We start from the raw sequence: 14,676 nt of genomic DNA, 5'->3' as shown, positions 1-14,676 counted from the left end.
GTGATGGGTTTTGGTTTTTTTGCAGCCAGGGCTTAGATTATGGCTTTTACAGTAGGATTTCCTACTGTCAAAGTTGGATCGCAGGAAAACCGCGTTTTTGTGCGATGCAACAGAGGGGAAGGCTCCATACGCAAACATGGGCTACAAAACCTCACGAGTCGCGGGCATATCGCGAAACCCGCAATGTCGCAGGCTACAAAACATCGCAAATGTGATGGAACCCATGGGAAAGCATGGGCTTCACATACATGTGATTTGTAGCATTGTCGCATCACGAGAAAATCACGTGACTGTCACCCGTGTGAAAGAGGCCTTAAAGCATCGCCTATCACTTGCATGCCGTGCGGTCTGAGGTTTCCTATTAAAATCAATAGGAAACACTTGTGATCATCTGGCGTGCGCGAAACACATACCCAATTATCACAGTTTCAGAGAAGCGACGCAAAGCATTTTTGAATGAAAAACGCCTCATATCGGCATGAAAGACGCACGTCGGCAAGCGTGATATCGGGCAGAGTTGTCATCCAGATATCACACTCGCCCATGTGAACGTAACCATATGGCAACTATTTTCTGCCCCTTTTTATTGTAGGAGGAGCGGCTAACCCGCTGCACAAACAACTGCTGCAATAAAACCAACACGTCGGCTTCATAAAGAAAAATATTTTTATTTGAAGTATAAACATCATCATTCTTACATTCTGGAAATCAGAAACCGCATAACCACAACCATTAGCACGTGGAGCGCACAACCTGCTCGCCAATAAGTGCGGGAATGAGGGGTCATTTGCCAAGAGCCCGACATAAGAAACTATTACTACAACATAGAATCTCCTCTTGTTGGCCATAGCAACTAATCAGAGTGCTGTGATTCGCGGATATGGCAACGCGATTAACTTTTTGGTTGGGCAGTTCCAATAAATATGGGTCACTGTTCCTTTAAATCCCTAAAGTATTGCGCAATATCCCAATTCTGCTTTATGAGGGGTCCCCAGTTTAAGGAAAGGGTCGAGGTCTGTTGTGGCATTGGCTACCTTCCATTAGTACAATGTATCTCTCGCCAGTATAATACATAGGAAGTCCCCCTGCCCCGAGTAGCTGAAGTGACTCTGCATCCTCCATATTGTGTCCCATTCTGTACAGCGAGCAGGATGTGCGCATTCATCAATACATTCAGAACAATGACATTCTCATACATCTTATGAAACTTCTTTCTGCAGCAAAATACAAAAGTGAAACCGGTGGAAAAAGTCCCAAATTTATAAAGCGTCTGATTTGTATATAAAGTGTGCGAATTGTAGAAAAGACGATCGTTATATACACTGCGCTCGGTACAAACGCAACCTGGAATACAAATGCTGATTAGACCAAGTATATAAAGTACAAATAATAGGCGGCCGATAATATCCACATCCAAAAAGACAAGGAGGGAAAAAAAGCACAAAAATATATATGTATAAAAAAAAAAAGAAAAATGTTAAGACGGAGAATGGGACATGATTGAGGTCGGACAACTTAAAGGAGAACTCCACCCAACAGATGTACATGGACCCCGCAGCAGCTTGTTGCATTCACTCTCTCCCATAATCTGAGCTTTAAGGAGGGACTTGACGAACCACTGCTTGATTGAAGGAAGGACAGATGGGGAAGAGGCTTCCCGCAGCATAGGAGACTGTTTCATACAGGACCTCGACAACCTCCATCTAGAACTGGATCTCTATGATTGGATGGAGTTCTGCTTTATACATCGGCTTTGGTTGAATCATGGCACAAGTATTCATACTGGTGGGCACACATACATGCTGGGCATCACAAAGGGTTTAGACTGAAAATAGTATATGACTGATATCAGTTTAAAGAATCCCCCCATCCAACAGACATACATGGAACCCCGCATCTGTCCTTTGTATGCGGCAACAGTTTTTCATGTCCCTATTCGCCCATGATGTGCATTTGAGATTTAAGGGGAGGGGATTGACAACCTGCTGCATGTTTGAAGGCAGTTCGCCTACCAGATTAGATGGGGCAGAGGCTTCCAGCAGCATAGGCGACTGTATCATATGCGAACTCGACAGCCTCAGTCTAACATTGAAATTCCACAGCATATATCTATATTACTCTCAAGCTCGGCACTATGGAGTAATTCCAGCAATCTCATTGGTTCTGATTCACAATTCCAGCAACCTGATGGGTTGTTTGGGTTCCCTGATTCAACCTGATTGGTTGTTAGTGCCGAGCTCGAGCGTAATAGATATATGCAATTCCACAGCTTGTGGGGAAGCAATACTTTGAATATCGGCTTTGGTTGAACTATGGTACATGAACATTCGCACTGGTGGGCACATACTCTTGTACTGCTGGGCATTGCCACCAAGATTTACACTTGCAGGATCAGAACATATGAATATGGCTTCAGTGGCAGCAAATGCATGCAAGCCTCTGTACTCAAACACTGTTAAAGTGCAACTCTGCCTTCCAATATAATGTCACAGGTTAGATCTCCAAATGTTAGGTTTGCATATCTTTTCCTTAACTGTAGTAGGATCCCATTGGATTCCAGGGGACCACAGATCTACTACAAGCCCGTCCCCTGAGGAACTAGCGGGCCCCTTAGACATTATAAATCCTTTTGCTGCTTACGACTAGGATTCCGTAATGCACTATACTCTGCTGCATTGCATTGTGGGAAATGCAACAGTGACTGGTGTACACATTACAAGTCCCACAAGGCATTACAGTAAAGAATAGTTCAACTGACACTGAACCAGCATGGGAGGGGGGTACAAACTCATACAGCTGAAATCAGCAGGAGTGTGGATGCGGCTTTGGGTGCGATTGGAGTAGAACACAAGAGGTCATTAAAGATCAGGTCAGGGAAAGAATTTATATATTTGCATATAAAGGGTAAAGTGAAGCTGCGCTTTAATTCTGCCTCTCTTGAACACCGCAGTAATAATCCAGACACCGCCGTAAAGGGATCTACATAAAGTGCTAAGGCGCCAAATTCTATCCACGCCACGTTCCTCGCACCTCATTGAAGCCTCTGTAGCCTAGTTAAGCAAATGGTCGCAGGTTATGGCCAGAGAGCGAACTATAAGACATACAAGGCACAACATAAGCCAAGTTGATTTGGCAGTAAAAAAAAAAAAATACAATATCGTGAGCATGGCGGTTAGTGACTTGGCTGGTTAGATCGAAAATACTTTGGAGGACATGGCACTATTATCATAGCACCTGCGTAGCAGCGTGCGACCGTGTGGTCAATGGGGGTCAGTCTGTGTTGGAACCGGAAAGCGTACTAGTCTACAAAGTATCTTTACTGCGTTCCGGCAAATACAATGCATCATAGACAGCTTGTTACTTTCCAGTCACTGTTGAACTACATGTCCCATCATACCTCCAGCTAAGAGGAATAATGGAAAATAGATACCAATGTGAAACGGCACCATTTAAAGGGGTTGATACAGCTGACTGGAATATTCCAATAATCCGGCATCTTCCAATAATCCGGCATCGTTCATTCTAAATCATTGGCCATAGTTAACTCTTCCGTAACAATGGAACCTCATCATCCGTGCAGATAATAATGGAGGACACGTGCTATAATACAGCATAGGACTAGTCTCATGTCGGATTATCAGAATTTATAGACCATCAGACTTTGACTGTATACAGGTCCCAACTGGCCCCTAAGCAAATTGTAAAGGCCCTTTTACACAAAACGATTATCTCTTAAAATCTGCTCAATAGCCATCTTTTGAGCAATAATCGTTGCTTGTAAACATGTGCCCATCGCACACTTACCGCGCACTTTTCATTCATCGATGACTTCAGCTCAGTTTAAAATCCATCGTCCCTGATAAGACGGATCGCGGGCAGTGGTCATAACATTCTTTCAGCTGCTCTCCAGCTGGAGAACAGTAGTGATGTATTTAGGGAACAGACCACCCGCTGTTCTCTAAATACATGCAAATGCAGCTAGTTAGCTACAAATGAGCTGATTAGCCTATTAGTAGCTAATGCAAAATGATCGCTCAAAACTGTTGAATTTTGAGCGATCATCTGTGTGTATAAATGCACCTTAAGAGGACCAGGAGATCAACAGTAACTAGCCGCTGCCCAGAGCCGGGGTCTTAAAGGAGTTGGCATCCTGGTGATAACAGCAAGACATAGAAACGCACAGCAGAAAATCATAAATGAACAGAGAAGAACGTCATTTCTACTATATTCACTGTGCGGGAAATTTAATTTTTCCTGAAAAAACTAACGATGTCCAGGAGAGTCTGCACCGAAGAGTCAAGGAGCGAATATGGCTGTAATTGTACTGCTTCAACAATAGCACCCGAAGAACAACCAAAGTACTGTCCTTACAGAGCAAAGAGCGCCGAGCACAGTCACCACCACGATTACAGATCAGGAAAAATACAGCATGGCCCTTTAAACGATACCCCCACCTCTGAACACCACTTACAGGTCATATAATCTACCTGTGGAGCTACATCTTGCATTATACCCCAGAGCTGTACTCACTATTCTGCTGGTGGAATCACTGTGTACATACATTACTTATCCTGGGTTACATCCTGTATTATACTCCAGAGCTGCATTCACTATTCTGCTGGTGGAGTCACTGTGTACATACATTACTTATCCTGTACTGACCCTGAGTTACATCTTGTATTTTACTCCAGAGCTGCACTCACTATTCTGCAGCTCTGCAGTATAATACAAGATACAGGATGTAACTCAGAATCAGTACAGGATAAGTAATGTAGGTACACAGTGACTCCACCAGCAGAATAGTGAGTGCAGCTCTGGAGTATAATACAGGAAAAATCATACACAGCACATAGTCATTGCACTGGTTGTCGAGACTTTACATGACCTGTATAAATGGGGTTCAGAGGTGATCGTATACTTTACCTTTAGCAAAGATTCTTTTAAATGGATTTACCAATTTTATATAAAAGGAAAAGTGCTGCAATTTTGTAGCAGCAATTGAATTGTAATTCCTCACCCTTTTCCAGACCTCTGCTTGTTGTCAGTGACTGAGCACAATACTATGTATATTAGGACACTGAACTCCTGAACACAAGATGAATGCGAAACTTACAGAAGTTTTCATTATACAAAATGGTAAAGTTGTATGTACAGAAGAAAGGACACCGGCCCTTTAATAGAATCTAGAGGAGAAAACGCCAAGACATCACTGAATAGCTGCCCTAAAATAAGGGGGCTGATGACAACTTACAAACTGCGAACGATGTGGCGGTGGCGGCGGCCCCAAGATCACTGATTGCTGCAAGCAGGCGACTGCGACGCTTTAATACGATTTGCATAGAAGAAATCTCCTTGGGGAACAAACTGACATGAACACTTGTAGATTGTAAGCTCCACAGACAACTGTCAACACTATCAATATGGCACGAAACAAAACCTCGCCATAACTGCAGAAACAAACACCCAAGAGCGAGCGGCGGCACGAGCGGCCTGTGCCGTCCTGTAAACTGTGCAAACAGCATTTGGTCAATAGAAACTTTTGGCTTATAAAAAAATACAAAAAATATAATTTTATACAAACAGGCAGAAGACAAAGTAAGATCGGGGATCACGTCGCAACTACAAACTGATTGACTTCACCCACTAGTCATCGCTGATTAGTCGAATATTAATTACCCTCCACCTAATAACACTTCCCCGCTCTAGAGCGCCCGCGGAATGGTTTAATAGCAGGGAAGCCGCTGTTATCTATATGAGCCTATATAGTCTGTAAAATCCCTTTAATCCGGCATCTGATAATCTAGAACATCCGATAATCCGGCACCTATCGGGTCCCACTGATGCCTGATCAAAGGAACTTCACTTACACTCAGACACAAAGTGTGCCAGATACAAAAATAATATACAAAATAGACATTTTTTGCTCTACGCGTCTGAACGCCAATTTAAGTGCAAGATGAAAACCGGAAGGGACTTCTGCTCCGGATATAAAACACGGAAGGGTCTCATTTATCAAAGCTATTCAAAGAGAAAGACCGTCCTTGTTGCCCCTAGCAACCAATCACAGCACAGCTTTCATTTCTAAAGATGCTGAGGTAAAGTTAAAGCTGTGCTCTGATTGGTTGCTATGGGCAACAAGGACAACCTTCCTGTTAGGCCTCATTTATCTATGCTGTCCACTTGCTATGTCCAAGAGGGACAGGCTTACTCATTATAATGTACCTTTCAGTTCACATATCTCATTGCTGCCCATAGCAACCAATCACAGCGCAGCTTTCATATCCCTCACTGCTGCCCATAGCAACCAATCACAGCGCAGCTTTCATATCCCTCACTGCTGCCCATAGCAACCAATCACAGCGCAGCTTTCATATCCCTCACTGCTGCACATAGCAACCAATCACAGCGCAGCTTTCATATCCCTCACTGCTGCACATAGCAACCAATCACAGCGCAGCTTTCATATCCCTCACTGCTGTACATAGCAACCAATCACAGCGCAGCTTTCACTTCTGAAACTGCTGAGGTAAAATGAAAGCTGAGCTGCGATTGGCTGCTATGGGCAGCAGGAACAGATCTGAAGTGAAAGCTGTGCTGATTTGTTGCTATGGCCTACAGTCTCACTGCTTTGATAAATGAGGCCCAATAAGAACTTACGGATGAACATACAAAACTCTCCTCATCCGGCGTGGAGCGGCCATCATGTGAACTCCAGGCTGTCAAGCTGGAAGAGGTTGTTGTTGGTCGGCGTGGTGAAGTACAGCTGGTTTGTGGGCGACCGGATGTCGCAGGGACTTTTCAGGGTCCTTTCGAAGTCCAGCAGCTGTCCCATGAAGTTAAAGTTTGGCGAGATGTTCGACTTTTTCCTCTTCACAAAATCGTAGGCGTCGTTCAGCGAGAGGTTGAGCTTCTGCATGAGGTACGCCACGGTGACCGTAACCGAGCGGCTGATTCCTGCCAGGCAGTGGACGAGGATGCCACACTTGTTGGACCGCGCCTCGTCTGAAACAAGAGGAGTTGTCGCAGATAACACCAGGCCAAAATCAGTATAAAGACATTTTTTATATCTCAACAAGAATGCTTCCATTCACTGACAGCAAGCAGAGTGTTGAGGAACTGAAAGACAAATCTTACTGAAAAGGTATGCCGGCCCCCCTCCCCTCCAGAGCCGCGGCTCTCGCACGCCGGCCCCCCTCCCCTCCAGAGCCACAGCTCTCGCACGCCGCCCCCCCTCCCCTCCAGAGCCACAGCTCTCGCACGCCGCCCCCCCTCCCCTCCAGAGCCACAGCTCTCGCACGCCGCCCCCCCTCCAGAGCCACAGCTCTCGCACGCCGCCCCCCCTCCAGAGCCACAGCTCTCGCACGCCGCCCCCCCCCTCCAGAGCCACAGCTCTCGCACGCCGCCCCCCCCCCTCCAGAGCCACAGCTCTCGCACGCCGGCCCCCCCCCCCTCCAGAGCCACAGCTCTCGCACGCCGGCCCCCCCCCCTCCAGAGCCACAGCTCTCGCACGCCGGCCCCCCCCCCCTCCAGAGCCACAGCTCTCGCACGCCGCCCCCCCTCCCCTCCAGAGCCACAGCTCTCGCACGCCGCCCCCCCCTGCCCTCCAGAGCCACAGCTCTCGCACGTCGCCCCCCCTCCAGAGCCACAGCTCTCGCACGCCGCCCCCCCTCCCCTCCAGAGCCACAGCTCTCGCACGCCGCCCCCCCCCCCCTCCAGAGCCACAGCTCTCGCACGCCGCCCCCCCCTCCAGAGCCACAGCTCTCGCACGCCGCCCCCCCTCCAGAGCCACAGCTCTCGCACGCCGCCCCCCCCCTCCAGAGCCACAGCTCTCGCACGCCGGCCCCCCCCCTCCAGAGCCACAGCTCTCGCACGCCGGCCCCCCCCTCCAGAGCCACAGCTCTCGCACGCCACCCCCCCCCCCCCCCTCCAGAGCCACAGCTCTCACACGCCGGCCCCCTCTAAAGCTGCCAGCCTAATTCTTGCACTCTGCTCACAGCCACAGCTGCACTGGAAATTCTGGTAGTATAATCACCTCCAGAGCAGCTGTATTTCACCCTCAGATCTGCAGCCTAAAACCCCAGATTTACGTTTGTAACCGTTATCTGAGCTTTTTCTCAATATGCCGCTCCATGGTAAAAGGAAACCATCTGAATTGTGAATGCAGCTCTGGATGTGCTTGGAGTACAGCACTGACACACCATCAGTAGAAGTTACAGTCCCATCCATATATGTTACACGGCCCCTTTAAGCTGCGTCGCTGGTACGGCTGTGCCCTGCTGCAGCTCTGGTGACCCTGAATCAAAGGAGCCCGATAAGCCGGGACATGGCGGCCGCTGACATCACAGACATGTACTTTATATCCAGATGCCATCAAGTCACAACATGGAGGACAGAGAGGAAACCATCAGCTGCCAGGACAGAGATCTCTGTTTGCAGGCAGTGAATGGAAACATTAACTGCAATAAATCTCAGCATTTGTTACAATGAATCAGTGCAGATAATCCTCAGCAGCACAAATCTCTCTCCCATCTTGATTTGTTACAATGTATCAGTACGGGTAACATGCATGACTGGAGGACTGTGTATACTGAATACATTGTAACAAACCCTCAGTCGTGAGAAGTGTCTATAAATATTAATGAAAGGAGCCACTGACGAGAACGCCGTCGTTATCGCTTACCAATGAACGATATAGCCTCCGGGAAGAACTGCGACAGGTTCTGGCTCCAGTGATCGGAGATGGGGATCTGCTTGTACTTGAACACTCCGTTGTTCTCGAACGCGTTGGGCAGGTTCGGCGTCACGTTCAGGATGTACTTGATGTCATATTTCCCCAGGATATCCAGGTTAGCTGAATCTTTTGCGCAGCCGAGGTATAAATACGGAAGGATCTGGACAGGGAATGTCGTCTGGTTGGTGACAGCGGGGCTTCCTTCCGATTCAGTCGCGCTGTTTGGTTCTCGGTCAGATTCACCATCGGAACATTCAGAACTAATTCTCAGGCTGCCCAATCCAAGCAAAGAATCTGGTGATGGATCAGTGGGGGAGGGGATCTCCAGGCCAAGCTCGCAAAGTTCTGGGTACTCCCGCTGAAACGTGCTGTAGCCTCCTGAAAATGACCAGAAAAGTGATCAGACATGAACAGTTATTCTGCTCCCCGATCCGTAAAGTCATCAGTCCTCCGCCATGTAATCACAGAAGGCAGATGGGTTGCCTTGGTAACCGGATGCCAGACAACGAAGTCCAGGTCTGCCATGGACTGTGATCACTATGATAAGCAATGATACATTGCAGTACAGAAGTACTGTAGTGTACTATCAGTGTTTTTGTAGCATTGCAGGTTCAATTCCCCTATAGGGATATAAAAAAAATAGAATGTAAAAAAAAAAATTAGTATATAAAACATAAAAATATAGTAAAAAGGGAAGGAAAAAAAAAGGAACTTTTTCTCTTTTTGGTTAAAAATATTTTTTTTCTTAATTTAAAAATCCATGTTTGGTATTGTCACATCCGTAACGACCTGTAACAATAAGGCTCTCTCCCACGAGCGTACTTTACTATGTATAACACGTGTGGGTTTTGCGCATGTAATACGCGGTGCCAATCTTTACATTACTTTGAATTGTGCCTCTCACACAGTGTGTGAAATGCGCATGCAAAAAAAAAAAAAGCGGCATGCACTAACTTGGCAAGTATTAAGTGCATGCATGCCAAGATAGCGTATGGGCATTTGTCAGCGTGCAGCAATACGTAATGCAGGAGATACACTCACGGTAAACGCTCGTGCGAGAGATCCCAAAATGTAGCACATTTTGTAGCCCGCACAGCAAATGCTATAGAAAAAAAAAAGCGAAGCGAACATGCTTTTTTTGGTTATTCCACCTCAAAAAAAACCAAAACAATTAAAAGATCCAAAAAGCCATAAATGTGCCAAAATAGTAACAATAAAAACTACGGCTCGTCACGTAAGCAAGATGGTGGCTGCGGATATCTGGAGGCGATTGTATTCGGTATGTATAAGCATAGAGATGGGAGTCCGTCGGTCGGGTGTATATAAAGTGACATCTCCCTGCAGGACGTGATGTGACTTGTCAACTCCACCCGCCCTCCCGGATGTTCGCTTTATTATACACGCGCATTACGACACCCACGCAGCGTGTGGCGGAGGAGCTGAGTAACCCCCGGCGTGCTGGAGCTTGTCTAACACCCCAGCAGGAAATGGCACAACGCAAGGAACAGCACAGAAATAAGCAGGAGGCTAATACGGCCGCCATGACAGCTGGACCACATGACACAGACTTCAAGAAATCCTCAATTTGGGAACTTGAGTGACGACAAGTAGCGGCGCTGAAACGTCAGCCATGTTGGTTGTCACCCAGGGACAGCGGACTACGTTATACACCTCCGCAGCGTCGCAGACTCTTGTTTTGTTACAGCGGTAGAGCAGCGTAGTCACAGGTTATGTTCACACTAAGGAATCCGATTAGAATCTGCGCCAATTCCACATCAAATCTTCATCCTGACCGCGTACCGTTCACTTTAACGGAAATCCACGTGAAAAAGAGGAAGTGCAATAACACAGGGCGGAATCTGCGTCGGGTTTACCGCATGTCTGAGCCACACTAAATTAAGGCAAATTTCCGCTGTGGTTTTCAATCCAATCTAAACGTTGGATTTTAATTTGTTCTTTGGAGTAACAACGTGCGCAAACACGCATCGCATTAAAAAACAAAAAGCACATGCAGACAAACCCATTGAAGTCAATGGGTTCTATTCACTGCATATTACATGCGCAAAAATTGCCCTTGTAGCGGGCGGTGCAAACATGTGAAATTCTGGTTTTTCCTGACATGGATTTCAACTATGTGAACTCAGCTGGACATTTCCAGGGAAAGATGGCGACCGGTCCCAGAATAATGGTGGCAGGAGTGGAGTGCGGCCCACAGCGCAGTCTAACGGATGTAGCAGAGTGAAAATGTGCAATTCGGTTTTACACAGGACTGCAGCTGACAAACTCCGCTCACTTCCCAGAGCGGCTCCAACGTCATCGACATTGTACAAATACAATTTCATCGTTGGAGGAAAAGTTCTGCAACTTCCTAACAAACTTTGTTCCAATTTCTCCCCATTGCCAAGATTTCTGCTTGCTGTCAGTGAATAAAACCATTGTTTGCATTTGGAAACTGAAACCACATAGTGACCTCCTACTTGTTACAATGTATCCAGTCTACACTGTAAGAGAAACACATCAGCAGTACAAATCTCCCTCCGGTCCTGAAGGTTTGTTACAATGTGTCAGTGCAGAGAAGGACTCCGTCAAGTCATCAATTTTGGTTTCCGCTTCGCAATGGGATAAAAAACAAGTTCCACTTAGGTTCCATTCATTTCACTGGGATGTTCTCAGCTTCACTTGCGCTCAGTTCAATTCCATTCACTTTGATTTGTTTGTTTTTGCAGAAATAGCGCGGCGCTCTGCGCCATTTAAAATAAATAGAAAATCAAATCGATTTTTTTACGTTATACTGAATGGCTGACGGAACTGAGCAGGAAGTTTTCCATTGTCTTCGTTCTTTTTTATGTCCGTTTAACGGATCGGTTTTTAAACGCGCCTCAGAACAAAAACGGATCTGTTAAAAATTGATGCGAATGAAAGCAAATAGAAAAAACAGACGAAAAAATCTCCATTTTTTTCACAAACATCTCCCGGTTCAATTAAAAAGACGGATTTTTAAATCACTTTTGCTTTTTTTAATAGCGCTTGCCATGCAGGACAATAAGTATGTTCGATTTACGGTAATTACGGATGCGACGACACCAAACGTGGGTTTTTACCATTCAATTTTTGTTTTTTTAAATTAGGGAAAAGTGAACAAAAAATGTCTGTTTTTTCCTTAAGTCCCTGTAGGGGACTTGAACCTGCGATTCTACAATTGCTCTGATAATACACTGCAGTATTCCTGTACTGCAATGCATTATCGCTTCTCATAGCGATAACAGGCCATGGCGGACCAGAATGCTATTGTCTGGCGTCCAGTTGCCATGGCCATCTGCACTTACATGGTGTAGGGCCAATGACGTAAGAGAGGGAGCGCCATCCCTCTGTGAACACTATATATACCGCAACTTACATCGATCGCAGCATGTAAGGGGTTCACAGAGGGGATCAGTGTTCTCACCCATCCTCTCCACTCCCTGCGGATGGTGTGCGGGGGTCACTTCTGAGCCTGCGCCATCCATAGGACGCAAGTTTACGTTCATTTACAGATAGTGGTTACCACAACCTTCTGGGTTGGGAAGGGGTTAAAAAAAATGGATCAGTTGAAAGCGGTTGATGTGAACGAGCCCTAATGTATATCAGTCTGGAGCGCAGAGGATTGTCTAGGCTGGATACATTGCAACAAACCCTCAGCTGTGAGCAGTATTAGAAGGCTTCCATTCACTGCCAGCAAGCTGAGATTTGGGGAAATGGTAACAAAGTGAAACAAAGAAGATGAAAGTGGGACACCTTTTCTGCCCTCTGCGGTCTCTTTCCATAAGGCGGATCTCGGCAACTTTTGGCTGCAGTAATAAAAAAAATGTCAGGTTTCGGTACCCCAAGGCTTGTCCACTGTGGGGGTCATTCAACACTCGCCAACATTCGTGGAATCTGGACTTTTTCTCACTCCACTACGATTCTATTGCAATCAATAATCGCCATGGAGACCACGACTAATACATAGCTCCGCGATCCGTAGAAGACAATGCGACAAACTTCCCCCAACCCTTACAGGACCGACCCATAGTCTCCGGTAAGCGGATCCGCAGTGTGGGTCAGCGTCTGCAGCATAGTCACTGTATATAGTGCTGTACCAGCCCGTGCGGCCCCCTCCCGCACCTCTCAGGTATACCAGACCGTGCGGCCCCCCCGGGCCCCCCTGTGACACCCCCCTCCCGCACCCCTCAGGTATACCAGACCGTGGGGCCCCCCCCTGTGACACCCCCTCCCGCACCCCTCAGGTATACCAGACCATGTAGCCCCCCCCCCCCCCGGGCCCCCCTGTGAACCCCCTCCCGCACCCCTCAGGTATACCAGCCTGTGCGGCCCCCCTGTGAACCCCCTCCCGCACCCCTCAGGTATACCAGCCCGTGCGGCCCCCCTGTGAACCCCCTCCCGCACCCCTCAGGTATACCAGCCCGTGCGCCCCCCCTGTGAACCCCCTCCCGCACCCCTCAGGTATACCAGCCCGTGCGCCCCCCCTGTGAACCCCCTCCCGCACCCCTCAGGTATACCAGCCTGTGCGGCCCCCCCTGTGAACCACCTCCTGCACCTCTCAGGTATACCAGACCATGCGGCCCCCCGAGCCCCCGTGACACCCCCTCCCGCACCTCTCAGGTATACCAGACCGTGCGGCCCCCCTGTGAACCCCCTCCCGCACCCCTCAGGTATACCAGCCCGTGCGGCCCCCCCCCCCCCTGTGAACCCCCTCCCGCACCCCTCAGGTATACCAGCCTGTGCGGCCCCCCCTGTGAACCACCTCCTGCACCCCTCAGGTATACCAGCCTGTGCGGCCCCCCCTGTGAACCACCTCCTGCACCCCTCAGGTATACCAGCCTGTGCGGCCCCCCCTGTGAACCACCTCCTGCACCCCTCAGGTATACCAGCCTGTGCGGCCCCCCCTGTGAACCACCTCCTGCACCTCTCAGGTATACCAGACCATGCGGCCCCCCGAGCCCCCCTGTGACACCCCCTCCCGCACCTCTCAGGTATACCAGCCCGTGCGGCCCCCCTGTAAACCCCCTCCCGCACCCCTCAGGTATACCAGCCTGTGCGGCCCCCCTCCGGCACCTCTCAGGTATACCAGACCATGCGGCCCCCCCGAGCCCCCCTGTGACACCCCCTCCCGCACCCCTCAGGTATACCAGCCCGTGCGGCCCCCCCCGTGACCCCCGCCAGCACACACCTTTCAGGTAGTGGGCTCGGCAGCCTTCCTCCCGCAGCCTGAGCAGCAGCAGGCCGAGCACCGAGCTCTGGGTGTCCGGCCAGTCCAGCGTCGCCTCGTCGTACAACAGTACCGTGTCCGCCTGCCGCCGGTGGGAGAAGGCCTCTGGGTCGCTGGCGATGACGGAGCGGACGGACATGCTGCCAGTGCGGAGGCGGCGGAGCATCAGGCCGGGGACGGCGACGCTGACTGCAGCCTCGATGTGAGCAGCCTGATAGCGCTCCTGCGGCCGGCAGTCCAAGAGCAGCAGCCCCGGCCCGCCCGACCGCAGACAGTCCCGCAGCCACCGGGCGCTCTTACTGGGGGGCGCCGCCGCCATCGGGGGCCAAAGCCGAGCACCGAGACACCCGGGATCCTCCTCCGGGAGGAGCCAGCGCCGGGGCCGCGCCTGTCACTGAGGGGAGCGGGAGCGCGGAGGAGACGTCACCCCTGCAGAGGAAGAGTCTAGAAGGAGTGCAGCTCTGGAGAGGCAATGTATGTACACAGTGACTCCACCACCAACAGAAGAGGGAGTGCAGCTCTGAAGTATAATACAGGATGTAACTCGGGATCAGTACAGGACAAGTAATGTATGTACATAGTGACTCTACCAACAGAATAGTGAGTGCAGCTCTGGAGTATAACACAGGATGTAACTCGGGGTCAGTACAGGATAAGTACTGTATGTACACAGTGACTCCACCAGCAGAATAGTGAG

At 49.1% G+C, this 14,676-nt stretch overlaps 1 protein-coding gene across 1 annotated transcript; it reads right to left on the bottom strand.

Annotated features, from left to right (window-relative positions):
* Positions 1-648: 648 nt before the first annotated feature.
* Positions 649-14,373, bottom strand: LOC136621448 (dual specificity protein phosphatase 7-like). The gene is made up of 3 exons (XM_066596949.1): positions 13,941-14,373; positions 8,681-9,109; positions 649-7,002 (listed from the first exon to the last, which is right to left on the bottom strand). The coding sequence occupies exons 1-3, from the start codon at positions 14,296-14,298 to the stop codon at positions 6,701-6,703; spliced, it is 1,089 nt and encodes a 362-aa protein (XP_066453046.1). The 5' UTR covers positions 14,299-14,373; the 3' UTR covers positions 649-6,700.
* Between the last annotated feature and the right edge of the window lie 303 nt (positions 14,374-14,676).

This window comes from Eleutherodactylus coqui, chromosome 3 (genome assembly GCF_035609145.1).
Source record: "Eleutherodactylus coqui strain aEleCoq1 chromosome 3, aEleCoq1.hap1, whole genome shotgun sequence".
Taxonomy (NCBI): domain Eukaryota; kingdom Metazoa; phylum Chordata; class Amphibia; order Anura; family Eleutherodactylidae; genus Eleutherodactylus; species Eleutherodactylus coqui.
The sequence above is the reverse complement of the archived record's forward strand: the minus strand, read 5'-3'. Positions and strand labels throughout refer to the sequence as shown.

Coding starts and splice junctions, on each gene's coding strand:
- LOC136621448 (XM_066596949.1), bottom strand. CDS start 14,298: ATGGCGGCGGCGCCCCCCAGTAAGAGCGCCCGGTGGCTGCGGGACTGT. Junction 9,110..13,940: donor CCGAGCCCACTACCTGAAAG/GTGTGTGCTGGC, acceptor GGTCATTTTCAG/GAGGCTACAGCACGTTTCAG. Junction 7,003..8,680: donor GGAGGCTATATCGTTCATTG/GTAAGCGATAAC, acceptor CTCTTGTTTCAG/ACGAGGCGCGGTCCAACAAG.